This window comes from Equus asinus, chromosome 7, assembly GCF_041296235.1.
Source record: "Equus asinus isolate D_3611 breed Donkey chromosome 7, EquAss-T2T_v2, whole genome shotgun sequence".
Classification (NCBI taxonomy): Eukaryota; Metazoa; Chordata; class Mammalia; order Perissodactyla; family Equidae; genus Equus; species Equus asinus.
This window is the reverse complement of record NC_091796.1, coordinates 101,497,964-101,525,845: the sequence shown is the minus strand read 5'-3', so window position 1 is coordinate 101,525,845 and position 27,882 is coordinate 101,497,964. Positions and strand designations below refer to the sequence as shown.

Genomic DNA, 27,882 nt, shown 5'->3' with positions numbered 1-27,882 from the left:
TTTTTCCTGAAAAGAAATTTATCTCTGTTCTGTGCGCATAATAAAGCCTGACATTTACACAGCATCTTTCGCTTTTCCAAGTGCTCCAATGACCTCATGTTACAGAGGAGGAAACTGAGGCAGAGACAAGGCAATGTGCAACTAGTTGATAGCTGAGCCGGCTCCGGCCTCTCTCCCTCTGCCCCTGCGCTGCCCACAGGGCCGCGCTGGACCAGTCCTAGAACAGCCTGCTGGGGGTGGCACATGCGCTGTTGTCCCCACAGGAGTCTGCAAGTTCCTTCAAGATGAAGATGCAACGTCTCTGTTTTCCCTCCTGCCCACAGTGCTCAATGCTGCATATACAGCAAGTGCTGGATCAGTGCTTATTGGGTTTTCTTTGGCTCAGGCTGCACCTTGTCCATGGGCGAGGGGAGAAACAGAATCTTGGTCTCTGGGTTCCTCCCAGGGAAGGGACCCCCAGGGTTTAACCTTCATCAATCCGAGAAATCATCCTCTGAAGTGCTAGCTGAGAGGACTGAAGAGACCTCAGGCGAAAATTCAGCCAGGCCCCGTGCGTGGGCTCAGCCACCACACCAAAGCCGGGGTGGCAGTTCTCCTGGAGATCTGAGCTGTCGTGCTGGGGCAGGGGGGACGCCACGTGGGAGGAAGGCTCAGTCACACCTCTCCCCACCTCCAGTCCTAGGAGGGAGCACACTCGCCCAGGGGTGGCAGCAGATAAGACGTTAATGCCGTTGTTTTCATGGAGCCCTTGCGGTGCACAGGGTCACCCATCCTCACAGCCTTGCTCACCGCATCTTGGGCAGGGCACAAACTCTGCTCCTGTATTTTAATGGAGACACTTCCTCATCGCCCGAGGTCACACGTGGGGTGCCTTCCATTCCTTCTTAGGCGCATCCTGAAGAGCACGTGTCCGTCAGTCCTCACGCGAATCAGTGTAGCCCTGGGGACGTCCGCTCCCACTGCTGCTCCCCGAGGGTGGGCCGCTCCCCACCCACTCCGGCAACTTGTGAATCTGGCGTTCCACCGAGATGGAGGTCCGCAGCGTGCCCATGGAGCTCTCCGTCTGGCTGGGCTCCGACAGGCAGCCCGCTTTCTGGCACAGCCTCTGGTACACCTCCCTCGACTTCTTGCGGAAGCGTTTGCCCACAATCACGTACACCAGCGGGTTGAGGCAGCTGTTGCTGTAGGCCACGAAGGAGGCGATCTGCGTGAGGATGTCGACGACGTGCTCATCCCAGCAGCTGGAGAGGATTTTGAGGCGCAGCAGCGTGTCCAGGAAGGTGCTGATCTGGAAGGGCAGCCAGCAGATGACAAACAGCAGCAGTACGGCCAGGACTAGCACCGTGGCCTTCCTCTCTGTCTGGATCTCCTTGAACTTCTGCATCTCGTTGTTGCGCAGCACCCGCATGATCTGCACTGTGCAGAAGGTGATGACGCACAGGGGCAGCAGGAAGCCCACGAAGTTCAGGAGGATGTTGGTGAACACCTCCCAGGTGCGGGATGGGTAAACGATGATGCAGGCGGTGATGTTGTAGCCCTCGTCTGCATACTCCCTCATGGTCCGGAAGGCCAGCATGGGCGCGCTCAGGAGCAGCGTGCAGCCCCAGATCACCAGGCTGTAGAGTTTGGCCCAGCGCACCCCACGCATGCGGCCCATGGACATGGTTTTCACCAGGGCCAGGTACCGGTCGATGCTCACCAGCATCAGGAAGCAGATGCTGCTGTAGAGATTTGTGTAGACCACGGCATTCACCACGCGGCAGAGCACCTCCCCAAAGAGCCAGTCGAAGTTGTTGGCGATGGTGACGGCCCAGAAGGGCAGCCCGCAGGCCAGGATCAGGTCCGCCGCGGCCAGGTTGCCCAGGTAGATCTCCGCCACCGTGCAGCTGCTCTTGTGCAGGCAGAAGACACTGAGGACGAAGAGGTTCTCCAGTGCCGCCAGCACGAACAGGACCCAGAGGAAGGGCGCCTGGATGGCGTTGAGCCAGCTCACCCACTCGGAGGGCGAGCACGGGCTGCTCTGCGAGAGGGTCCCGTTGAGAGCGGGCACAAGCACTTGCGAGGTGAGGTTGAGCATCTCGGCGCTGAAAGAAAGTGGAAGAGAGGCTGTTACACCTCAAGGTCACGGGAAGAAGGAGAAACAACTGGGGCAGGAGGAGGGGGGGAGTAAGACGGCTCGTCCGCCCAGCAAACAGCGTCCGGAAGGTGGAGTCGGGGGGACGCAGGCTTTGTGCCGTTCTCGGAGCCTCTCTGGCTCGCCGGGTCTGAGAGAGGGGCCTCTTCTCCTTGGGCCTGAACTGAGAGCTCCTGTTCACCTCGTGGCTCCGCTGGGACGTTCCTCTGGCCAGCGTCCATCACCAGCCCTAAGCATCGCAAGTCGTGGACTCTGGACCTCCCTGAAACGTCCTTGATGAGAAGATGCACAGCACATCCGTTTCTTATCGCCTCGGGCCCCTCCCAGGGGAGCTGGTCATCTTTCAGCCTCTCATGGTCTGGCTATGGGTGAGTAACTTATTAGAAGAGAAAGATGATATTATTCCAGACAGGAAGGTTCTCTGGCTCCGAGACCACAGCCCATCTGCCCCCTCCCTGTCTCCTCCCGGCAGAGGGCAGCATCATGCTTCGTAGCCTCCATCAGCAAAGTGTTGATGATCAGAGGTTCCGTGACAGAAAGGGAGAGCAGAGGCTTTGGAGCCAGACAGTCTGCTGGGTTCGAATCTCAGCTCATCCATTAGCTGTGTGACTTTGGGTAAGTTAATTAACCTCTCTGACCTCAAGACCTACCTTATAAAATGGGAATAACAAAATCTACTTCTCTGGAGTCTGATGGGGATTGGAGACAATGTGCAAAAAAGCCCCAAGCACTTGCCTTGTTCAATAAACATGAATAAGTATCTGTTTTTGTGAACTTATTAAAACAACCAGTGTCAAACTCCAGCAGCCCTGTTTGCAGTTTGTTGCTCCTGTATCGGTGACTTCATCATGAACCCACTGGCTCCTCTTTCACTCTTGGGTGAGGCTCAGACCACAGGGCTGTTTTAGGAGTGTTGCTTTTAAGGCTAATTCATCTCTACCTTCAGCAAAGTGACATGGGGCTCAGACAGACTTCGGTTCCTGTCCTAGCTGTGTGGTCTTGGGCAAATTGCTTGACCTCTCTGAGCTTCCATTTTGTTTTCTTTGGAGTAGGCTATTACTCTCTTCCTGACTTGCCTTGCATGGCTGTTGCAAGGTGCAGATGAAAGAGTGGGGATGAAGACACACTGAAAAGCCAACAGCACAACCCCCGGGGCAGGACTGTGGGGCATTTTCCTAGTGTCCCACGGGGTAGGCCAGGGGAGGTAGAGGGCTCTTCCTCAGTCAACAATGGTTGATTGTTGGGCAAGCTCCTGGTGGAGGAGCTGAGCATGAATTACGGGGCAGAATCTGCTGATGGCCTCTGGGATTTCCCAGGGAAGTCCCTCTGCTTCCTGGAGCAGCTGGCAGGCTGCGAGGGGCCAGACTGGGACCCTGCGATGGACTCATTCATCAATGCAATTACCCTCGAAAGGCGTCTTGAGCATCTTCTCTGTGCTGAGCTCCACCCTGGCTGGGGGACCAGCGGGGGATAGCCCTGGTCCCTGTTCTGCTGGAGCTCCTGGCCACTGCCGCCAGTGTGTGATGAGTGCTGAGGGGTGGGAGGAGGGGCAAGGACACAGAACTCGGGGGAGGAGGTAGAGAAGGTTGAAGGTGACTCTGGAGCTGTCTCGAAGGATGAGGAGCATGTCAACAGGGGACAAGAAGGAGGGAGGGCAGACCAGGCAGAGGGAGCAACTCGAGCAGAGGCACACAAGTGGGGAAGCCTCTGGCATGTTCTGGAAGGCGGACTAGAGGTTGGACGGGGAGGTGGAAGTGGCAAGTTTGCATAAGGGGAGGAGGAGAGTCATCACTGGATGCTAAGAAAGTGAGGTCTTGCACCCGATGGCTTGAAGGAGGGAGGGATGGAGTGGAAAACGTGCCCCGGAGAGACCCTTCTGGTGGAGCGGTGGTTTTAATATTCTTTGATGTTCTTCCCTTCCAAAGGTGGAGATAATTCCTCTTCCAGTGAATGTGGCTGGACTTAGTGACTCGCTTCCCACCCATGGCGGCAGTGACAGTGTGTGGCTTCCGTGACTAGGTCATTAAAGGCCCTGCAGCTTCCTCCTTCGCCTCTTGGGTTGCTCGCTCTGGGGGAGTCCAGCCCCTGCGTGGAGGACCCTCAAGCAGCCGCGTGGAGAGGCTCCGTGGAGAGGAACCAGCTTGCCACCTCAGAAGAGTGTCCTCCGGCCCCAGCCAAGCCTTCAGTTGATTCTGGTTCCCCAGCCTTTGAGTCTTCCAGCCGAGGCCCCAAACATCATGGAACGGAGACCGGCCGTCCTCCTTGGGCCCTCGATTCCCGACCCGTGGAGACTGGCAGACTTCTCTGCAGAGCCTCGGAAGGTCAGATTCCCCTGGGCACCCCTTGGTCCAGCCATTGGCCCCATTTCTGCAGCGACAGAAGTGCTATTTCTTCAGTGCCCGGGCTTGGGGAGCTGTCTCTCGTGGTGTGTTTCTCTAGAGACTGAAGGAGCACCAGATGCTACTTGTTTATTTCCCAGCAAGACAACCTCTAGCCAACGGGTTGGCATCTGGCCCATAGCTGGCTCAAGAAGCCACGGGATCATCAGAAGGTGGCCCGGTGGCACAATGACCTGGCCCATCTCTGTCTGATTCCTTTGGTGTTGACTTCAGAGTTTCACTCTCTTGATTTCCAAGTTCATCCGGAATAGCTCACAGATGACCACAGTAATGTGTCCTTCTCTTCCTGCTCCCACCCCCAAAGCCCCACGGAGCAGTCCACTCCCTCTGCTCCCAACAGGCCTACGGGGATTCGAACACCAGCCTCACCAGCCCTTGGGAGCATGTAATGTTGCCTGTTGCCACAACTGTCACCCAGGAGATGAGCGTCGCCCTCTCCTGGGTGTTGTCAGGTTGTCTCTTCCCCGCCCGCACACCGTAAATAGTGAATCGAGGAATCGCTTCGACTTACCTGGAAGAGGCCATGACGGGCACAGAGTCCTCATGAACAGACAGGAACATTGGTCTCCTCCAGGCTGAGAACATTTGGCCTCAGAGAGGGACGTGAGTGAGGCCCCGGCTGGGCTGACCAGAGGAGAAAAGATGATTAGACGGGGGGGGCCGGAGACCATAAACACGCACATGCTCCACTAGGGAAGGGAGTGGAGGCCTTCACCTAACAAAGATTTGTTAAGCACCTACTGATCACTGGGTACTCGGGACATGAAGGTGAGAACGGGCACAGCATCTGTCCTGAGGAGCTTACAGTCAATGGAGGATCAGCCATCACTCAAATAGTCACCAACAATTGCAAACCGATACAAGAGCAATGAAGTGAAAGGTCCCATGACCGCACGTAACACCGGGTCCTAAACCAGCCCGGGGCAGGAAGTGAGTGGCTATTTATTATGAGACCTGAGGGTAAGGGGGAGTAAAGTGGGTGAAAGGATGGAGGTGGCGAGGAGGGTGTCTGGGAGGAAGGAGCAGCAGGTGCAAAGGCCCTGAGGCGGGAAGATGCTTGGTGTGTGTTAGGCCCTGGTGGCTGCTGGGGGAGGTGGGACTGTGGCAGAGCAGATTGGAAGCAGGGAGACCTGTTGGTAGGTGCTGCCCATCAGTCTAGGCATGGGATGATGCAGACCGGAGAGGGTGAAGTCCAGAGGTATTTGGAGACATGCCTGGTGCGAGATTGGACATGGAGGGGATGGGGAAGGGGGTGAGGAAGGTGTCAAGGATGCTCCCTCATCAGCTGCTGCAGTTTCCTATCAAGGAAGAAGGGTAGGGCTGACAAAGAGAGAGGACCCCGTGTTTAGCCTTGAACCTGTTAGTCTGAGGTGCTCTTGAGACCTGCAGGTTGGGGTGTAAGTGGCCTTTGGGCCCAGAGCTCCGGGGAGCAGTCTGGCCTGGAGGACAGGCTCACCCTGGTGAAATGGAGGCAAATTAGATGCAGGATCTCCTGGGGCTTCGAGCCTAATGAGGGAGACGGGTACCGAGGAGTATTTGCCATCCACTGTGCTGGTTAGTGCTGCAAGGTGCTCTCATGCTCTGAGCCGGGCCCTCGCCGGAGCCCCGGGTGAAAAGTGGAAGCCTTCTGTCTGGTGGGCTCGCGCTGACAAAGCCTTTCTCTATCCCGCTTCACATTTACCTGCCCTCCCCCCCAGGGAGGTAGGCATCGGCTGCATGCTTGCCTTGCAAAGGGGGAAACAAAGTGGGGTGACTTGTCCAAGTGCCCTTGCTGGCAAGACTTGGAGGTGGGGCTTAAACCCCCGCTTCTGGTGCCAGACCTCCATCTCTCTCCAGAAGGACCATGTGACCTCTTGCTCCTGTCTAGGAAGAGGGTGAAACCTGGGTGCAGGCGGGCATGTGTGTGTGTTCCTGGGTGCAGCCACGGATCTGCCCATCCCAGCTTTCAGCCACTCCTCGGCTGGAGGAGTCTGTGCAGATACAGGACACTCTGGCTTCTAGAAGCCCAGTTTTCCTACTTCAGTTGTAGGAGGCGGAGATAAGGCAGCGGGCAGTTCAGGAAATTTGAACACAATTGGAAAAAAAGGATGAGTGGAAAGCAGGAAATGAAACGCAAGATACTCAATGAACACCCGGAAAAGCTTTGCCCAAACCCCTAAGCGGAGCTGAGGTCAGCATTTGGAACTTGTGAGAGATGCAATGAGCAGCAAAGTCCTTCTGATCCTTCAAGGAGGGAGGCGGGGGAGGGGAAGAAAGACCTAGTGGATTGCCTTGCTGAGGGGCCTTGCCTGGGCCTGGAAAGAAAATTCAACTGGGGGTCAGGGGCCATGTGCTTGAATCACTCATTCCTCGACAACAATCATTGAGTAAGTTTTTCGAGTGCTGGAGGATGAGTAGGGAAGAGTGAAGACGAGCTGCCCCTGTCCCCAAGGGGCTCCCTCTGTAGCTAAATTGTCCAGTTCAGGGACCTCAGCCTGCCCGCGGGGCCCCCTATTTCCACCGGGACAGCGACAGCCAGACAAGTGACTGAGGGCCTCTCAGCTCCATCACCTGGGGAGGTGACAGCATTTCCTCACGGCCTCAGTGATGAGTCCACCTGGTTGGGCGTCCCTGGGTCTGGCTGAATGAGCCCTGTCCGATCCTAATTGCTTGCTAACGGCTGTAAACATTGCTCTCATTTTCAAAACAAAGGTGAGAGCTTTTCTCTCTGTGGTATCCAGAGAGCAAGGGTTTCAGGACCTGGGAGAAACTGGGAGTCTGAGGCAATTCTGGCTGATTCTGGCTGTTTCTCTGCATGTGCTTTGGAGGCGTGCCCAGGGGTAGGACCCCCGAGTGTGGGATGCCAGGGCTGTGCCAGGTCACGCTCCCAGCAGCCCCGCCACCATGGGAACCGCACCATGGACTCTCTGCCATCCAGCTTCCCACTGGGGATGCCATGGCGGGAGGCTGAGAGGGGAGGAGACTGAGGATGCGGCGCTGGCTCCAGGCTCCCTCCCTCAGGCGCCCCCAGGCAGGCTGGGCCTGGGCTGGTGTCCCTGCTCCTATGCTCCTATCCAGGCGTCCTTTCCACCTGCTGTGCTGGTGATCCTGGTAATGGCCACCTCCTCTGGCTGGCTCAGGCCCTTGTGGGCTAGCTCTGAGCCCCTTGTGACGCCCTGCATGCTGTCTACACCTCTGTAAACAGAGTGTCTGTTAAAATTCTCTTCATATTACCCAGTTTGAGTGGGCCCTCTCTTTCCTACTGCGACCCTGACTAATGTATCCTGGGAGTCTAAACTCGGATGTCAGAGAACTATTGCCGGGAACGTGGGGGGAGTTGGATGAGGGGGCGCATTGGTGGCTGGGTGGCGGTGGGCAGCAGGGCGGGCCTCTGTGTGGGATCTTCGGGGAATCCCTGAATCCCCCCTGGGCCTCGATTTCCTCATCCACGGAGGCAGGTGGGTGGACCCATGCCCCCTAGACTCTGATCCTCGTGGCTCGAGTCTGGATGGGAAAGGAGAGGACTCTGCTTCTGGGCTTTTCCCTCATTTTTCAAACTGATGCTTTGGAGGGAACATCCAACATTCTGATTCACTCGGATTCTGTCTCCTTCAGAATTCTGTCCAAGAAGACTTACTTTAAAAATATTTCCCCTCGCTGAATCACATAAACACTGGACCTTGGTGCTGTCGGGAGCAAATTCCACTTTAGTCTCAGAGGGAGGCTATTTTGGTGTCCCCAGGAGCCATGTCTGAGGGGCTCAGAGGCTGTGGCCGCTGCAGAATGCACAGCATCACTTTCTCAAGGGCCAAGTTTTGCCTAGTGCGGAACCCCCCACCTCGTAGCCAACTCTAGTCCAGTATCTTGTGGCTGTGTGTTACAGCCAGGAGGTGTGTCCCAAAGCAAAGGTTGTGGATGGGACGCTGGATGATCACTCCTGATCAGGCCGTGGAGAAAGCCTCCGGGGGTGCTGTGTGTCTTCAACACCTCTCTGGTATTTGTAACCCCCTTTCAACAAAGGAAGCGGGCCCAGGGCCTGGGCTGGCCCCTCGAGTCTAACCAGACTGCAATAGCGTGGTTTATAGTCCATTGTATTTATTTTTAGTTTTTTTTTTTTTTTAATGACAAATGGTACTAATTTTCGATGTAAGTTGGCCATGTGAAGTTATGGTTCAAAAGTAAGTCCGTATTGAAGAAATAGTTGTACAGGTAACAGAGAGAAGGCAGAAACTGTGCCTTGGAATGACTGAATGTGGAAACACGCTAACACAGCTAGCTGGAAACTTGAGTCACAAACCGGGAGGCCCGGCCTGGTGGGTGGGCTCGTGGGCTCCGCAGCAGACCTGGAACTGGTGCCTCTCCGTCAACCTTGTTATTTAACCTCGTTTTTCTTGACTGTAAAATGACGGTTAGTATAAAAATAGCCCCCAGCTCCTCGGGCCGATGGGAGGAGGCCATGAGTCACAGCGTGTCAAATGCAGGAAGCACATGGTGGATGTGTTCCCGGATGCTCGCAGCTTTTCCTGCACTCCCCGAGAGGCCCGCCTGCTTCAGCCACACCACGGCGTGTGGCGTTAGGAGGAGTCCCTTCCACGTGGCCTGCTGTCCCGCTCGCAGACCCAGCTCAGGGTTCCAGATGCTGATTCCACAGCTGGATGGAGAGACCAGCTGTCACTGGGACATCACCTGCCTGCCAATCCAGGGGAACCCCTGAGACTGTGCAGTTCTGTCCTCTGCCGGAGGGTGGGTACTCTCCTTTGTATCCCCTCCCTCAGTAATAGCTGCTTGTGTGTGTGTGTGTGTGTGGGCACATCTGTCCCGTTATATTCCGTCTCCTCACGGGAGGACCTGCCTCGTTGGCTCTTTCCACCCTCCTCTGTGCCTGCGACTATATCGTGCGCATCTTAGCATCTAGTCTCTTGAAAAACTTTTGCCCCATAGGTAAGTACAATCTCTCAGACCACCAGCAAGATGGAGTCAAGGCCAGAGCTGGAAAGACCGAGGTCTCCTGGACCCCAGCCCAGAACCCTTTCCCGGACCCCTCTCCAGAATAAATGTTCCCTTTAAAATCTGATTGACATGATTACCAAGTAAGGATGCTGTTTCTAGACAGTCACGAAGGTAAACTTCAGGTCACAGTAAATACTGGGGATCGGGACGGGCAATGGGGCCTCATGCCTACCAGCCTCAATGGCAGGGAGAAGTGTGGCCTGAGCCCAGAGTTCCCAAGGAGCCGTGTACAAGGCCAAAGCTGTCTCAGGGGAAGGATGGGGTTCTTGGAAGCCAACCTCCATTCCAGGAACTCCTGGAGAGAGCTGGGTCGGAAGCTCCCGTTCAGCCCAGACACGTGCATGGGGCCCTTCTGGCATCTGGACACTTTCTGGGCCTGGGATGTTTTGGAAATATTTATGGGGGGACTCGGGGAGCCTGAGAAGCCTAGTGCCTCCCCCGTGCTGCTCTCTGCAGGGGACAAGGCACGCCTGCCTGACTCTGCCACCCTCAGACACCCTGAGCGCTTGTCTTAGTCTTTATCTCTTTCTTGTTTATTATGGGCAGGGGATTCTGTCCTGCGTGTTTTGTTTCTTTTCCCCACCTTGGGTTTTGTGGTTTTAATGAATGAGTGATTTCATCTGATGTCTTAACACCACTCCTTCCCCTTAAAAAAATAACATCTCCCTTTTTGTTTTAAAAGATAATGTAACTGTAGCCAGGGAGCCAGGCAAAGAAAGTGGTACCGAGGATCTGATAAAAACTAACATCCTCTGTTGAGTGTTTTGCAGGCAGAAATTTTGAGGAAGACCTGACCTTCCGTCCCCGTTATAATCTCGTTGCGATCTTAAATTCTCCTCCTCTGGGACGGACCAAGCTGCCATTTTCCGATCATGTGATGTATGTAGTAGTATGCATACGTGCCACACATGTGCCACGGGACATACGTGGTTACACAGTAAGACCCAATCTCCCGCCTTTTTCTTGACTACGTATTCATGGACTTCCTTCTGATCTAATGATAGAAGGGCCCCACACCCCTGCCCAGGGAGACGCCGCTTTGGGAGAGAGCCCCAGTGTTCTCCATTGCCTGTGCAGGTGATAAACCTTTCTCCGCCTACTTATTCTTTCCTTGTGCCTCTCGGCTCCACACTCACCAGGAGACGACCCACTGAATTCAGTTATATAACCACAGCAAAGAGCATTTAAAAATACTAAATCTCCGGGGGCTGGCCCCGTGGCCAAGTGGTTAAGTTCGCGCGCTCCACTGCAGGCAGCCCAGTGTTTCGTCGGTTCGAATCCTGGACGCGGACATGGCACTGCTCATTGGACCACGCTGAGGCAGCGTCCCACATGCCACAACTAGAAGAACCCACAACGAAGAATATACAACTATGTACCGGGGGGCTTTGGGGAGAAAAAGGAAATAATAAAATCTTAAAAAAAAAAAATACTAAATCTCCAAGTTCCATCCCTAAACACAGCTCTTTTCATAACCACATTCAACCATCCTTTCGTCTCTGGTTTTAAATGGAATATCACATCAAGGGAATTTTTCCCTCTTGTTCCGTGGTTTTCATAACACCTTTAAAAAATGCATCGTATTTGTTTATTGTTGTATCATTAACCATTCCTTTATTCCAATCCCTTTGCATGGAATGTATTTTCACGGTGTCCGAGCCACGGTGACCACTCCCGTCCCCCAAGGATGTTTCTTATGTTCCCATCACCTCCGCCTTTGCTGGGGCTGCCCCTCTACCTGAGCGCCCTCCCGCCCTTCTGCCTGTTGAAGTCGAGACCGGCTCAGTTATGACCCTTCTGTGGAGCCTCCAGAGGGCCCTGTGACGGTCAGTTTTATGTGTATCTTGGCGAAGCTACAGCCCCCAGTTATTCAATCCAGCGCTGCTCTAGGTGTTACTGCAGATGAGATTCAAGTTGATAATCTGTTGAATTTAAGCGAGGGAGATTATCCTGGACTATCTGGGTGGGCCTGATTCAATCAGATGACAGGCCTTAAGAGCAGAGGGTTTCCCAGAAGAAGAAGAAGCAATTCCACTTGTAAACAGCAGCTTGAGTCCATGCCTGAGAGTTCCAGCCTGCCCTTCCTGACAGCCTTCTGGATGGATTTTGTACTTGCCTAGCCAGCCCCTTATAATCACGTAAGCCAGTTCCTCCCAATAAACCTCTTAATACATGTCTCCTTCTCCGATTGAACACCCTCGAGCAGTGGCGTTCTCTTCCTCCTCTGCCCGCCCCCCTTCTCCGTGATGTTTAGTTAGAGCACGTCTATCAGAGGCGCATGTGTTACTTCTTCCTTTTTCTGTTGCGTGCCTAACCCCTAGTACGTGCCCCCAAAATGATCGTTGATTGACTAATAGAGGGCAAGACGATCGTTAGTTCTCTTTTTCTCCCCAGCAGACACATTTGCAGGGCAGAGCAATGGGAAATGAAAGGACTCACTGTGTGCCCCACCCGCTACATCCTTAACAACACACTGTGGGGGATGCATCCTTATTCCCATGTTCCAGATAAGAAGGCAGAGGCTTGGCAAAGCAGCCCGAGATGGTTCAGGCTCACACAGCTAGCCAGGGGCAAGGCTGGGGTTCAAACCCGGGTCTGCCCGAGTCCAGCTCCCAAGTCTTTTCTCTTGCACCAGATCCTCTCCCACCTGGCGAAGCTCCTGGTGCAGGACACCCCCACGGGGCAGTTGAGGGCTTGACTGAGCTTGCAGGCCTGGCTGTCCCCAGCCCGGAGGGGGTGCTGCGGCTTCATGGCTCAAGGGAAGAAGCTCCGTGCAGGTGGCTGCCGCTCAGACCAGGGCTTGGCCGGCTGCCTGGGGGCGGCTGCGGGGTCAATGCCGGGCTGAGAATCGCCACCCCCCGACCCCAGCCTCGGTCACTGGGATGCTTTGGTGACGTGGGTTTTCTGGGGCAGGAAACTTCCGAGTCTCTCAGTCCCACCAGCTACCTTTGGTTTGGGCTTGAGCAGAGCTTGGAAGGCGGGCTGTTGAGGAGCAGCCACAGTGTGTGTGTGTGTGCGTGCACACGCATGTGTGAACGTGGAAGAGCATGGGCTGGGTGTCTGGGGACGTCCCCAAGGGGTTGGAATGACAAGGGACCTGGGGTTTCATGACTGAGATTCAACCAGGTCAGAATCCCAGCTCTAACCCTTGCTAGCTGTGTAGAACCTTGGACAGGCAGCGGAAGCCCTCAGGGCCTCGGTGTCTTCATCTGTCAAATGGGGATGCTAGGAGCACCCACTCTGTGGGGTCAAAGAATGGGGCGCCCTTTCAACAATGCTTGACACACTTTTGCTGCTCTGTAAACGTCAGGGTTCCCTCTCTCTCTGCTCTATATGGGGTTTCTGCACACAGTTTTATTGGAGGAAAGAGTTGTGCTGCTTAAAAAGAAAGTGATCAACCTAGCCCCAACCTCTCTTACAGAGAGGGAAACTGAGGCTCAGAGAGATGATTAGATGTCTAAAGCCACACAGTACATGCCAGCCTACAAGAAGAGCAAGGCCTTGCCTGATTCCTGCTAGAGGGGAATTTTAGGGGTCTGGTCCCGGCCAGAGGTGACCGGGGGTCTGGAGGCACTCAGGGGTCCGGGGTCCTTGGGGAACACTGCTCGAGGGGCTGTCTTAATTGAAGCCTGGGATTCTTGTAGCAGGCATATCCCCCTTTCCTTCTTCCTCCATCCCTGGAAACTCTTCCTGGGCGAGCCTGACAGGATCCTGGGATGACAGGGTGGGAAGGGCTCTTAGATACTATTTCATCAGACCCCCTCATATTACAGAAATGGACGTGGAGGCCCAGAGATGGTGGACATTCTCCTAGGACACACAGCCAGTTAGTGGCAGAGGTCAACCTGGAACTCATGTCCTGGAATCCTGATACCCAGGCCACCCGCTCCTTTTTATTATCCTACAGCTGCCCCCATCCCGTGTGGAAGACCGAGCTGTGTGCTAACATTGTCCGATTGTGAACATGTTTAAAAACCCAAACCTCATACCTCCAGCCCGTGCAAATGTGTGTGGGGGGTGGCGCACACCAAAACCTGAAGAGCAGCTGCCTTTGCGTGACTATAAAGATGTCCTCCTCCCTCTTTCCTGGATGTTCCAGGGTTTCTGTCATGAGCATGTAAATCATTTATAACGAGAGGCAATAGAAATCCTTGGCAGAGAGCAAAACCAAAGACCACGGAAGAAAGGAAGTCTGCGGGTCCAGAGGGAGTGTGTTTTCCAGAAAAGCAATTCCTTGGGAACAGCTCGGGTTTGGTCTTTCTACCACAGACTCTCCAGCTCCCTGAAGGTCCATGGTGGCCCGGCGGTCGTGCTGGCCCCGCTGGGGTGGGAGGAGAGGGCAGCTGGCCAGGGGCCTCCGCCACATGCAGGCGTGTGCCGTGACCTGTCTTCCCAACCAGCTCAGTTTACTAAACACGGAGGAGGAAGACAGAGTAAACGGAGACGGAGCCTCCAGCCAGCCCCAGAGGACAAACAACGCTTCGCGGCACGAAGTGGTTTGGGTCCTACCCAAGGCATGTGCAGAGGAGCAGCGAGGAACACCGAATCTGGGGCAGGGGGAGCTTGTCCCTTCCTGCACACGGTGACCTCTGGGGTCTAAAGGACCCCACAACATGCCCTTGGCTCTGAAGGGACCTATACCATTGCCCTTTCACCTCCTGTGAATGGCCTTCCTGCCCATTTCTTCATTCATTCATTCAACAAACTTCTATTCCCTGTTTGTTTGCCATGCTCAGTGTGGAATTGGGGGGAAGAGCACAGACATGGTGGGCAGGACAAAGAGAACTTGGACCTCAAACCACATCCTAGCACCATCCTTCAGGGATCGTCTCAAGTGTCATCTCCTCTGAGAAGCCTTCCCTGACCTCTCAGCCAGCAGAGATCCCTCCCTTGTCTGAGACTCTATAGCAAAGAGTGGACGGAGCCTTGTCTGGGGGTCAGAGCCCTGGGTTCTAGTTCTGCCTTGGCACTGAGTACTGGTGTGACCTTGGATGAATGCCTCGACATCTCTGGGCCTTCATTCCTCCTTGAGAGAGAGAGGGGTTGTAAGACACGATTCTGGAGACCTTTGCACAACCATGTCCCTAAAGAGGAAATGAGGTGTCATGAGGAGTGGTGAGCTCCCCAGTCTGAGAAGCATGCAAGCTTCTGAGTCTGAGAAGAAGGCAATGGGATCAACACACTGCATTTCCAGGGGTTCATCTCCTCACTCCTTGGCATCCAAAGGCTCTTATGGAGCAGGGTGGAATGAGTCAGTCTCAGCCATTTCCCCTTCACCGGGTGTGGCGCAGCAGAGGTATCTCCCTGGCTCCCTGCCCAGCTCCCTGAAGCTTCCAAGGATCCCAGGTCCCGGCCCCGTTCTGTCAGGCCTGCCCGAGTCAAAGCCACAGTCAAGTCAAAGCCCTGCCCCAGCCACGTGACCACCGCCCTCTGCCCAGTTCCAAGGCAGGAGGTAGAGGAGGTGGAGCCCCTTGGAATGCAGGGAGTCAACCTTCAGAATTCCAGAGCGTGGGGTTCTGCCAATGTCAGGTCTTTTCTAGAAAGGAGTAGGGGGCGGGCAGCACGTTTCTTAAAGTTGATCTGCAGAAGAATGGACCTCGAATCTCCCAGGACTGGAGAAGCAGGGAGGTGGGGAAAAGCACAGGCATTTGCATCGTGCCCGGACTCGGGAGCCAGGCAAACCTGGGCCATGTCTTGGCTTTGTCTGGCAGGATGAGCTGGGGCAGGCGTCTTGGTAAAACGGGAATCACTCCCCTGCAGAGGGTATTGTGAAGACTGGTGACAATGTGAAAAGTGCCTGCAGAATAAATGTACTTTGTTTGCACCTTTCTAAGCGCATTACAGATAATCCTCTGCAGTGTAGGGAGTAGTGGTATCGTCCCTGTTGTCCAGATGAGCAAACTGAGGCACAGCCAGCAGTGGAGTTAGGATTTGAACCAGGCAGAAAAAAGCCAGGTATTTTTTAGTTATTCTTAGGGAGAGTTTTGATTGTATAAACAAGCAGACAGGTGATAAGTACATGAAATTCCATGAGCTTATCGCCCAGCTCCGATAGTCGCCAGCTCACGGTCAACCTTGTTTCTTCCATGCCAAAACCCGCCCCACCCCTCATGGAAGGTTTGACACAGATCTCACACGCCTGTCGTTCAATCTATAAATGTTCCAGGGTGCATCTCTAAAGGATAAGGACTCTTTTCAAAAAGTATAGCCACACACCCATTATCACACCGAAAAGAACCTAACAATCACTCCTGATGAGCACGGACTGTCCAGGCGGGCTGCCAGTTTCCAATGGTCTCGTACATTTCATGCTATTTTTTTTTACTGTTATTTTCGTGAATCAGAACCTGACTTATTTACATACTAAGTTGGTTGGTATGTCTCTTAAGTCTCTTTTCCTCTAGGGCTTTTCCTGGCATCTCTCACTCTGTCTTTTCTCCCTTCCAATTTACTCGTTAATGAATCCTGGTGGGTTGTTCTGTGCCCCCCACAGCCTGGAGCTGTGCTGTCCAATAGCAATATACTGTGAGCCACGGAACAATTGCACATTTTCTAGTAGCCACATTAAAAAAAGGAAAAAGAAATCAGGCTAAACTAATTTTAATAATATATTTTTCACCCAGTATATCTAAAATATAATTTCAACACGTAATCAATAATCAGTGCTTATACTTCACCCATTCAACCAGATTATGAGTCCCTACTATGTTCCAGCCACCAAGACACGATAATAGCTTCAGTTTTTGAGGGCTTATGATGATTGCCAAGCAGCATTCCAAATGCTTTCCATGAATTAATGCATGTAATCCACATCCATCGCAGATGGAGATGTTACTATCCCCATTCTGCAGATGGGAAAGCAGAGGCATTGGGAGGTGAAGTGACTTGTCTAGAGACACACCGCTGATAACTGGTGGAGCCGGGTTTTGAGCCCTGGAACCTCACTGCATTGTCTCTCTTTATAGTGTGACTATAGTGGCAGTGAGAGCTGGCACCTGCCCTCAGTTGTCTCCCAGGCGGTGGGGAGTTATGCCCAAGGGTGTGGGGCATGGGAGGTTTCCTGGGGGAGCCTCTATCCCGTCCACACACACCAGGCCATCTCAACTGTACAGCTTTTATGTAGAGACCTCATCTTCTTGGCTTCTCCACTAGGATGCCTGACAGCTGAAGCAGGATGTTGTTGGGCTATGACTGGTGCCATCCCTCTGGCTGGGTTGAGGGAGTTGGCAAAACTAAATCTGGAGGCAGGGAGCCAGTGGGGAGCCAGGCGGGAGAGATGATGGCGCCAGAGATGGGGGGGGGTGCAGGGAGGGAGTGATGGAGGGAGGGGGAGATGCAAGGAGGGGGTGATGGGAAAGGGGGAGACGGAGGGGGGATGGGGGAGAGGGAGATGAAGGGAGGGGGAGATGAAGGGAGGGGGTGGTGGGGGGAGGGAGAGACGGGGGCGGGTGGGGGGAGAGGGAGATGGAGGGAGGGGGAGCTGCAAGGAGGGGGTGGTGGGGGGAGGGAGAGATGGGGGAGGGGGGATGGGGGGAGAGGGAGATGGAGGGAGGGGGAGATGCAGGGAGGGGATTCCAGAGAGGGTGAAGTGAGGGCTGAGCAGGGTTGATCAGTGGCCTTGATGGGGTAGGCAGGGGGCGTGGAGCAGGGGAGGGTGGCACGCTGGGTCCCGTGTTGGAACCTCCACCTGCAGGATCTCAGGTGGTCCCTAGGTCCTCAGAAGGCAGACAGGAAACCTCAGTAGTTCCTCTTGTTCCCAACCTCTGCTGCTCCTGAAGCCAAGATGTCAGCTTCCTTCCACGTCTGCCTTTTTTAAATTCTTTTCTTTTTTGCCGATTCACAGCACTCCGGGGTCTATCTGTCCTGGTGTGGAAACTTGTGCTCAAGGGACAAATTCATGGGACTCACCGATAAGCCCCTGGCCTATGGGTAGCTTCCCAGCAAAGATTTTGTCAGTTAATACTCCCGGGGTCCCCTTGACTGCTCGCAGGAAGAAGAGCGGAACTGGAGTCTTTTGCTCCCTCTGTCCTGCCCTTTGCCCTGGGGGTCTCTGGACAAGGGTGGGCTTCGTGGGCAGACTGACAGGAGACAGAGGCAGTGGTGAGCTGGCAAATGTTAACAACTGGCTCTCTGGGGAAAAAAGCTCTGATTTGTAGCCTTTGCAGATTTCCGTGGTGTAAGTATTCCCACCATGGCTGATTTCAAGTCCAGTGTGACATGTCAGTGAGCTCACAAATTTCCTGACAATGTAATAATTGTCTCTAGGACCCTGGGCCCCAGCACACCATAGCCATGGGACTACCTCCCTGCCCACTCCCTCCTCTACACAGGACAGGAGCCCTTCTAACTCCTGTTCATCCTTCAGATCCAGCTTAATGTCACTTCCTCCAGGAGGCCTTCCCAGGCCCCATGGAGTCCTTTCTGCAGAAAGGCCCCCAGCCCCTGTGCTCCCGTTATGAATGGTTCTCAGCACACTTTATGTAAACAGCTCACTTAACAGTCTTTCTCCCTGCCAGGCTGAGAGCTCTGTGACCGCCCCAAATGGCTCTGTCCTCCCCTCCACTGTGTCCTCTCCTCCTAGCACTGGGCCTGGCCCATGGCAGGTGCTCAGGGAATATTTGCTGAAAGGATGAATAATATAATGATGAGGATGACGTTGACAGCAAATGCACATATCATCTGCCATATGCCAGCTCTGTTCTGAGCACATAAATATTAACTCATTTAATGCTCACAACAACTGCAGGTAGGCACTGACATCCCCATTTTACAGACAAGGAAACTGAGCCTCAGCAAAACTCAGCAGCAGAGCCAGGCCTGGGACGCTGTGCTAACTGCTCGCAGGTCCTTGGGCCTTCCTCCGTCCTGTAAGAAGGGGGAGCTCACAGCATCGTCCTCATTTCAATAAACAGCAAAACGGGCTCAGATTCCAGCGAGAGGCTTGTCACAGTTCAGGTAAAGGGCCTGGGACAAGGTCATCGGCTATTAAGTGAGCAGATGGGGTAGGATTCGAACTCATGTTTCTCAAAAGCAGAAGTGCTTTGTAAACTGCCAAGTACCACAGACATGTCAGAGCCATAGAATTTTCGAGCTGGAAGAATTGTGCCATTTAGAGATTTTTTTAGTCCAACCCTCACTTAACAGGTAAGGAAACTAAAGTTCTGAGAGGGAGATGACCTGTCCTAAATCCTGCACAAATGTCCTGGCCCCACCTCTGCACTTGCCACCACCCCACCATGCCGATTACTTAGCAGCAATGGGCACTGCACTTTACAGTTTATGCGAGGGCGGTCTGCACATCGGTGCTCTCCCTGATCCTCACAATTGTCCTGAGAAGGGCCTGTTATGCCTATTTTCACACGAGGGACCTGAGGCTCAGAGAAGCGATTCTTCCAAGGTCATAGACTCAAAGCGGGGACCCGGGTAACCACTCACAAAGCCATCAGAGGGAGGAAAAGAACCAAGAAAGAGCCGAGTTGTTCTTGGTCAAGTGTATAAGGCAGATTTCCCTGGAGGGGCCTGGAGGTTGGGGCTCAGGAAGGGCTCATGAACCTCCCCCCCGACCCCCGTCTGCCGGCACCTATGGGGCTGCTCTCTCAGAGCCCAGGGGCTTCTTACTAACATGATCTGTCCCTCTTTGGGGTTCCCACAAAGGTGCCCTGGTGGCCAAATGCCAGCCTGGGGCCAGGGCTGCCGGGAGGGCTGGGGTGACAGACAGACCTGGCTCGACCCCAGCTCCTCACTTCTCTCTGAAGCTCCACTTCCTCAGTGGCAAGTTGGGGATAGTCATAGTGCCCCCTGTCGGGCGTCGTGAGATGAAATGAGCGAGGGGGTCAGACACCTAGCCCAGGGGCTGGCACCCAGCCGGCGTCCACCCCTGGCAGCTGCCATCAGAGTTGTTATTGTTGCTGTTACTATTATGGTTATTATTAGACTACCCTGGGCCACTGACTCAGCATGTGCCTTTGGGCAGGTGGCTTTCCCTCTGCCAGCCTCAGTTTCCATCTGTAGGGCAAGGAGTAGGTGATGACACAGGTTATTTTGCAAGGTCCTTCCAGCCTGGACGGTCTGTGATTGGCACCTTTCTAAATCTGTCCATTCTGATGCCAGGATGGGTCTCACATTGTAGCAACTTTCTATTAATACGTATTCTAGTCATTGCTGTTTGCACGTGCGTGCATACACACACACGCACATGCAGACACACACAGGTGTGCACTTCTTTTTCTTTACGCCCATCCTGACTTCCGCATGGTCAGTCCTTTGAGCGTAGGGCAGAATCTTGCTTCTCTGAATCCCCTGTCCTGGCGCAACAGAGCTGCTCATTGAATGTTTGCGGAATTGCATTGCTCTTTGCAGTGGTGAGTTCCCTGTCACTGGAGGTATTCAAGTAAAGTCTGGCAATGTTTTTGGTGTATTTGGACCAAGATTCTTTAAATTCTATGAATTTAAGCACTAGGACTATATATGGCTGCCCCATCCAACACCAGAGCCCCCTTCATCCCTCGGCCTTTCGGGTTCAAGACACATATATTAAATTTGTATGATTCAAAGGTACTGGAGTGTATGTCAGGAGATTCACAGATCTGCTCTCCCTTAATTCTCCAAGCAACACTGTAAGAGGAGTACACTGGGTGTGACCTCATTCAATTTCAGGGTGAAAAATGAACTTCAGAGAGGTCACCACCACCCCCCAGAAGGCCACCCAGCTGTGAAGTGCAGAGTTCAGCCTCAGACCACCCAAAGCGTGCACTTATTCTATCCCATCTGACTTGCTTCTTGGGGCGGGGGGCCCGGGAGGGGTGAGGAAAGAAGGGGGAAGCATGGTTATCTCTACTGTGCCACCCTGCAGAGGGTCCGTGGTTTCAGCCCAGCTGGCAAGGGGTCTTGTGACCTGGTCCAGGGCTCAGAGGCCTTTGCAGATCGTGCCTGGGAGCGCAGATAAAGGGGTTTATCATTTCTGGCGCTAAAGGAAGTGGAAAATTCCTGTTTCCCAAGCAGGGCTTCAAGAAGAATTTCTGACATGCAGGAGCTTGCCTAGCCCCCTTGTATTTCACAGTTTGGGGACCAGAAACAAAAGCCTCTGAGATGCCCCACCTGGCCCACTGTGCCTCTGTGCCAGGCAGAGGCCCTGCTCCAAGCCTGCTGTGGGGTAAGTGGGGCCATGGTTCTGTGTCTCTGCTTCCTGCCAGGTCCCTTAACCTCTCCGAGCCTCTGTTTCCTTCTCCACGAAACGGGATGGGTTATTGTAGGTGCTCGCTCAATATCAGGGGCACTATGAGTAGGAGTTTGCATCTGATGCGATGCTAGCACCCCGTCTCCAGCCTCGGGCTGCCTGGCTCGATTCCTGTAGGCAGCTCTGGAGCCAAGACAACGTGAGAACGATCTGGTCTGCAGGTGTTTCCTGGGCCAGCCACAGACAGAGGGGCAGGCGGATAGTAGCTTGGATGTCTTCTCTGATTAGGCTCAAGCAGGAGAGGGCTGAGTAGCTCCCCAACTTGTCTCCAGAAAATTCCATTTTTGGATAATTCGGCAAAGCAAATCAAGAATGTAGAAAATGACCTTTCCTTTTTGCTTTGGATTTCTGAAAATAGTCAAAAGGAAGAGAAAAGCCTTGTGCATGGAGATGCTCATCATCATTTAGAAGAGGAAAATAAGAAAAGCTGAGACTTTTAGGACAGGGTACTTGTTAAATATGTGAAAATGATGCTCCAAAGAGTTCATCAAAAAAGAGAATACTTCTGACATCATGTCAAGTGGGAGTAAAAGCTGGGCGCTGAACTGTATATACAACATGATAAGAAAAAATCTGGAAGGCAAGATACCAGATTATCACTGGTAGTGGCTGCCTTTGAGCCTGGGATCCTGGGTTGCTTTTGTGTTTTTTAATTCTTTGTGGTAGCCTCCAGTTTTTCTCTGAAGAACATGTATTACTTTGGTAATGAAAATATTTAAGTAAGCCAAGTGTTTTCTCCTGTTTGTTTAAGAATCGGGGATGAATTATGGGTTAGCTTACGTAAGAAAAATAATCAGCCAACTCATGCTCAAAGAAAGGACCTGCTTATGTGAAAACTGGTAAATAAATGCATAATCATGTTTTCATTGAAAACGAAATGTTTAGAATATTCGAACTGTTTCTTCAATGATTTCCTGTTTTCCTCAACCACCCATGCTGAGCAGGTGGATCCAGTGGGGACAGTGGGGCCGTGGGGACAGCGCCCAGAGGAGTTGCTGTCGAGGGAAACTCTGGGAAGACGGGATTTCCTGCCGGGCTGCAAAAGCCACTTGTTGTCACAAGGTTCAGACTGATTTTCTGAATTTGGTGTCCCAGTGAAACAAAGGAAAAGGACAGAGAAAATCCTTCCCCAGCCTCTGATCTTGATTTCCATTCACGCCTCTGTCCCCTGGGTTATGCTGTTGAGTGACTTTTTTCCTGATGGATGAGGAACTTTCACATGGAGTGTGTCTCACTCGTGAAGGGCCACTCTGAGTCGCAACCTGTTTCTCTCCTAAGTCTGCAGACGCTCCTCTGTTGGGTTTGATGCATTTGCTGCTGTGGAAAACCTGCAGCCAGCCTGACTTTTCTTTCTTTATATGTTTCCTTGGTCCCCCCACTTCTGGTTTATCTGGCTGCTTCACCTTGCCACCCTCTTAGGCCAAGCTAAGTCCAGCCAGCTCTGGCCTGTGAGGCCAACCTGCTGTGTAAGGGAAGAGCCTGGACGAGGAGTCGCACGGGTGCCATTCAGATCCCAGCTCTGCCATTTATTAGCAGCGTGGCTTTAAGCGAGTGGCCCCCACTCTGAGCCTGGGCACTCCCCCTCGAAGGACTAGGAGCATTATCTCCAGGGGGCAGAGGTGCGGTGAGGACCCAGTGGGATCACCCTGGCATCCAGGATCTCATTAGCCATTGGCTCCCTTTCTTGCCTCAGAAGTAATTGTCACCTCCTCTTCCCCCCAGATCCAGGGATTGTCCTGTGAGGTGACTGCCCCCGGTGCCCCTACCTCCACCCCCTTGGCCACAGTCACCACAGTCCAAACAGACTCTCAGGAGACATTCCCAGGCCACATGTGAGGAAAGTCCCTGCGGCTGATATTTATCCTCACGGTAAACACACATGTCCACTGCCCGGGGCGTGCAAGGCGTCCCAGCCAGACGAGTTAGCACCCAGCTGGGGCTTTGGGACTCTGTCCCAGCAGGGGAAGCGCCCCCGCTCAGGGTTCAGGCTCCCACCAGCATCCCTGCGGTTGGCTTCTGAAGAAGCAGCAGGAGGAGGAGTAAGAGAAGAAGCAGAAAAGGGAGAAGGAGGGGGAAGAGTGGGGACGGGGCCGAGGCACCATGGACCCGAGAGTCCATCTCTCCAGGAGCCCCAATACATTTCACAAGTCCCCTATTTTCCATTGCTGTGGCTGCCACAAAGGCTGTGTGCGGACCCCCTTGTCTGCAGGACCTTTCCCCGGTGTAAGCATACCTGGACCAGGTGTCCACACCCTTTTCCCACCTGGTCTGACTTTTCACCTCCCCTGTCATGCTCTTGCATTCTAGCCATTCATTTCTGGACATTTCTGGGCAGAAGGGACCCTAGAAGCCCCTTCTCTCACCCCTCGATTTACTAACAGGCAAAGTGGGCTCCAGAGAGGGGGACACTTGCGCCAGGTGCAGCCGAGAGGTGACGTCCCTCCCACCCCCGGGCTTCCTGGGAGGCAGCGCCCGTGCTGAGAAGGTGCAATTGCAGGGGTTCTGGAAGGACCGCAGGGACCTCCCCTCCGCAGTCAGGTGTCACCCTGCAGGCGTATTCCACGTGCACAGTAGATGGCGCTTCCCAGAACTTTGAGGTCCAAACCTGCCTCCAGGAGAGCTGGGCTGGGAGCCGCCTGAGGCCCCAAGTTCTCAGGGAGGGGGCCTCTGTCTGTGCCCGAGACGAGGTGGGAGGGGGCAGTGATGGAACCCCGGGAGGGGTTTGGGGGCTGTGAGGACGGAGGTCTGGGAGGGTGGGCAGGGACAAGTTTGCTCCCCTCAGAGAGCCCCTTGCTAAGGCAGTTTGTCTCAAAGTTTGGACGGAGGTCCCCTGCTTCTAAGTCCCTGGAGATATTGGCAAGTCCTGGGGCACCCAGTCATCTCAGCGGGAGTCCCAAGGGAGGCCCCAGCGTCAACATGGGGGACCTACACCCGGGTGACTCGGATGTACAACAGAGTTTGAAAATGGCTGGTCTTCCCCCTTGAGGCCACATCCGCCCTGGAGTAGGCCACTTGGGGAACCCGCAGGAAAGAGGAGGAGACATGGCATCACGGGTGCAAATGACCGCAATAACAACCACAGGAGCGCTGCAGCTGCTCCAGGGCCCGGCACTCTACAGTTTACAACCCCTCATGAGACATCCGGCGCAGGCACTGCTGATTTTCAGGTTCGGACCCATGAGGCTCAGAGAAGCAAAGTGACTTGCCTTAGTTTGCTCAGCTAGCTAGAGAGTTTGGGTCTGGGTCTGGAAGTCAGCTCTCTGCGCCCCACCTCACAGCGCTCCACGGGCCACAGGGATCAGAGAGGCCCCGAGGTGTTGGGGGTGGGTGGGGCAGAAACCTAAAATCTGAGCCCCTAAGGGAGGTATGACAGGGCTCCTGCTGTCGCCGCCCAGAAATGCACGGCCTGGGAACATGAGCATCATGGGGGTGCCCTTTCTTTTCCCAGGAACCCCAAAACCACAGCGGCCCCACTGCAGGACACAGACAACCCTTCTGGTAGACCCAGGCTCTTGTTCCTGTCCCGTAGGCCATCCCTCCGCTGGGTGGGCACCTGTGGGAACCTAGCACCTGCTTGCCCCCCATCAGCACCGTCTGAGTTAAACCTCGCCAGGGTCCTAGAAACAGGAATGACTATTCCCATTGTACAGCTGAGAAAACCGAGGCTCAGAGAGCAGCCCTAGCCAGGAAAGCATCAGGATTTGAACCCGGAGCTCATGTTTGTTCCACCCTGCTTTGTATTCTGATGATTTTTGGGGAGGTTCACATTATTCTAGCCTCCAGAACCCCACAGATCCCACTTTGATGACAGAGTCAAAGAAACAGCTGACTTCGTGGGTTTGTTGTGGAAAGCGTGTTTTGATTAAGGAGCTGTGGATGTTTAGCTCAGGGAGGACCAATAAGGACCAGACTTACTCAGGGCAACTCCGAGAAATAGAAAGCGACCGTCGCTCAGGGGGAGGGGAGTTTAGCTTCAGTCTAAGGAGGGACTTTTTTGTTTTTTTTTGGAGGAAGATTAGCCCTCAGCTAACTACTGCCAGTCCTCCTCTTTTTGCTGAGGAAGCCTGGCTCTGAGCTAACATCCGTGCCCATCTTCCTCTAGTTTATACGTGGGACGCCTACCACAGCATGGCTGCCAAGCAGTGCCATGTCCGCACCCGGGATCCGAACCAGCGAACCCCGGGCCGCTGAGAAGCGGAACGTGCGAACTTAACCGCTGCGCCACCGGGCCGGCCCCCTAAGGAGGGACTTTTTAACGGTAGAACTCTCCCGAAATAGAGCAACTGGCCTTGTAAGGTAGTGAGCTCTCCATCTCCGGAAGCATGTGCACTGAGACACTCAGGGGTCAGGGCGTCCCTGGACCGGGTGGGTGTTGGAAGTGACGCATTCAGGGTATCAAGTCTTAGTAAGTTCTGACCATTTGACTCATGGCCCTGAGATGCTCACGTGCCTTCTGATCTGCTCTGTGTGGCTTTTCTTTTTTTTAAATAGACTTTGTTTTTTAGGGCAGTTTTAGATTCACAGAAAAATTGAGTGAAAAGTACAGAGATTTCCCCTATACCTCCTGCCTTCACACATGCATAATCTCCCCCGCTATCAACATCCCGCATCAGAGGGGTATATTTATTACAACCAACGAACCTACAGGGACACGTCATTATCATCCAGGTCCACAGGGTGCACCAGAGTTCACTCTTCGTGTTGCGTGTTCTGTGGGTTTGCACAAATGTGTAATGACACGTATCCACCATGACAGTATCATCCAGAATCATTTCATTGCCCTGAAAATCCTCCGTGCTCCACCTGTTCATCCTTCTGTCCCCTAACCCCTGGCAACCACTGGTCTTTTACTGTCTCCATAGTTTTGCCTTTTCCAGAATGTCACATAATTGGAATCACAGTATGTAGCCTTCTCAGATTGGTTTCTTCCACTTAGTAGTATGCTCTGTGTGCTTTTAGTATCTGCTACGTGACCAATATTCATTTATTCATCCATCCATCCACCCATCCATCCATCCATCCATCCACCCAACCATTCAGACATTCAGCAAACACTGACCAGTGTCCTCTTTGTGCTGGCTGCCATTCTCAGTGCAGAGGAGGCAGCCACGAAGGCACAGACGAGAACCCTATTTTCATTCTGAAAACCAGAGTGCCCTGGTGGGCCCGCAGGGCATCTCCCCTGCCTGGGGTGGCCTCTCCCTGACCACCTGGTGAGAAGGGAGCCCTCAGCTTTCCCCTCGCACCCCTCTGAACTTTTAATCTGAATGCAGTCACCATATTAGCTGAGACCACGTGGCCCAGCTATTTCCCCTGCTTGGTGCCCTTGGCCAGCGTCTCCTGAATTCCGCCTAATCCCCAGTCCTCAGTCTCACCATCCAGGCTCAATCAATCGAACCTCCCATGTTGACTGGTGACGGGGCCCGAGTCCCATTGAGGCTGAGGCATTTTCCTGGAGGCTGAGCAAACGGTTTTGCTGAGGTTCCGTCCCTGCCCTGAGACTCGGTTTCCTCATCTGTACCGCGAGGGGCTTGGAGCACACAGTTGCAAGGGTTTTGTGAATTCAGGGCCAAGCTGGAATGATACCCGGGGGTCCTGCCTGGGGAGCCAGCACATGCTTATTTTCAATGTTTGCCAAAACTCCTTCTCCCGGCTATTCCCTAGCCGCCCCCCGACTCCGGCCCCAGGCAGGGAAAAACAGCAAATCCTTCTTTCCAGCTTGTGGGGCTCCCAGTTTCGGAATGTTGTCATCACCCAGCATCACCATCGTCTCTCGCTCAGAGAAGGACTAAGAGGTGGGTTGGCCCAGGGGCCCCCGTTGTCCACACCTGGGCCAGAGCTCCCACATCCTGCACCCGCGGGAACCACAGGCAACCTGTGACTCAGGGAGGCACATTCTAACCTGCCCAGGAGAGCAACACCCACCGCCCACCCAGCCCAGGCTCATGACACTCCCTGCCCTCAGCTGCTCTAATAATCGTTACCATTTATCGAGCACCGACTGCATATGTGGCGCTTCACAGGCATGAACCCGTTTCTATCTTTGCAACCACCCTGCCAGGTCATCTTTATGGCTCAGGAAACAGGGAGAAAATAATTTGCTCAAAAATGTTACCCAGGGGACGAGAGCAGAGCTGGGATTCCGACCCAGGGCCAGATGCAAAGCCTGTGCTCTGAACCAGCACACCTTTTATCCTTCCGTCCCGGACAGCCAGGTCTGAGACAGGAGGGACGAGAAGCCTGAGTTGACATTTACAAACCTCCTCCCGGCTGCAGTCTGATCTAACCCCCGCCACCCCAGGGAGCAGGCGAGCAGAGTACTTTGCAGACAAACTGAGGCTCAGAGACGTTAAGTAACTTGTCCTGCCTCACACAGGGCCCGTGAGTGGCAGAGCCATGAGTGAAAACCTAGATTCCAGCCTCTAAACCCCACGCCCACCCTGGCTGTACCACACGTGCTCCTTGCTGCTTTAGTCCGAGGCGTCCACCCCGAATCTATAAAAATCAAATCACTAAGTCGCTCACACAAGTACACACATGCTGTCTGTCACCTTGATTCAGGAAGAAGACAAACATAGAACAAACAGGACAACTCCTCCTGCTCAGGTCTTTCCAGTCACTTGTCAGGATGAGGGAAGGAAGGGAACTTTCCACAAACTCCCCGGGACCCGAGGAAAACTTCTCCCCCAGCCCAGGAATCAGCCCCTGTGACACCCACCTGCCGGCCCTCCCTCGGCGCTGGGACCTGCTGTCCTCTGGCAAAAGTGAGGCGGTGGCTGGACCAGCCCCTGCCCAGCACCTACCTTGTCTGAAGCAAGCCGCGCGCCGGTCTCGGTCCTTCCCTTGGTCCAGCGGGGCCGCCCGACGTCCCTGCCCCTCTGAGAAGCCGCCAGAGACGAGCGGAGTTGGAGTGGCAGCAGGAACAGCTCATCTTTCAAGGGCTGGGCGGTGATGTCATAGCCCTCCTGGGCACTTCCTCCCTCCACCTCCAGCCTGGCCCCGCGGTCCTGCCCAGTGCCGAGCCAGCAGGCTGCAGTGTCTAGGACCCAGGGCTGCAAAGTCCAGGTGGAGTGGCTGCAGCCGCTCAGGGCTCTGCCTGGAGAGTTTGGTGAGCCACACGGAAG

At 54.1% G+C, this 27,882-nt stretch overlaps 2 protein-coding genes across 3 annotated transcripts in view; both read right to left on the bottom strand.

Moving 5' to 3' along the window:
- The window catches only part of BDKRB1 (bradykinin receptor B1), a 60,356-nt gene extending 32,535 nt beyond the window's left edge, over nt 1-27,821 (bottom strand). The window contains exon 1 of the mRNA XM_070514274.1: nt 27,562-27,821. Within this exon, the coding sequence (XP_070370375.1) occupies nt 27,562-27,689 (128 nt within the window). The 5' untranslated portion in view covers nt 27,690-27,821. The remainder of the gene's footprint in view (nt 1-27,561) is intronic.
- Nucleotides 12-27,701, bottom strand: BDKRB2 (bradykinin receptor B2). 2 transcript variants are annotated; one of them, XM_014843463.3, is made up of 3 exons: nt 27,562-27,701; nt 5,045-5,157; nt 12-2,084 (listed from the first exon to the last, which is right to left on the bottom strand). In XM_014843463.3, the coding sequence occupies exons 2-3, from the start codon at nt 5,116-5,118 to the stop codon at nt 914-916; spliced, it is 1,245 nt and encodes a 414-aa protein (XP_014698949.2). In that variant the 5' UTR covers nt 5,119-5,157; nt 27,562-27,701; the 3' UTR covers nt 12-913. The 2 variants fall into 2 exon arrangements, with proteins under 2 accessions (XP_014698949.2, XP_044630217.1); XM_044774282.2 differs by having other exon boundaries at nt 5,045-5,152; nt 27,562-27,694.
- Nucleotides 27,822-27,882: the final 61 nt, after the last annotated feature.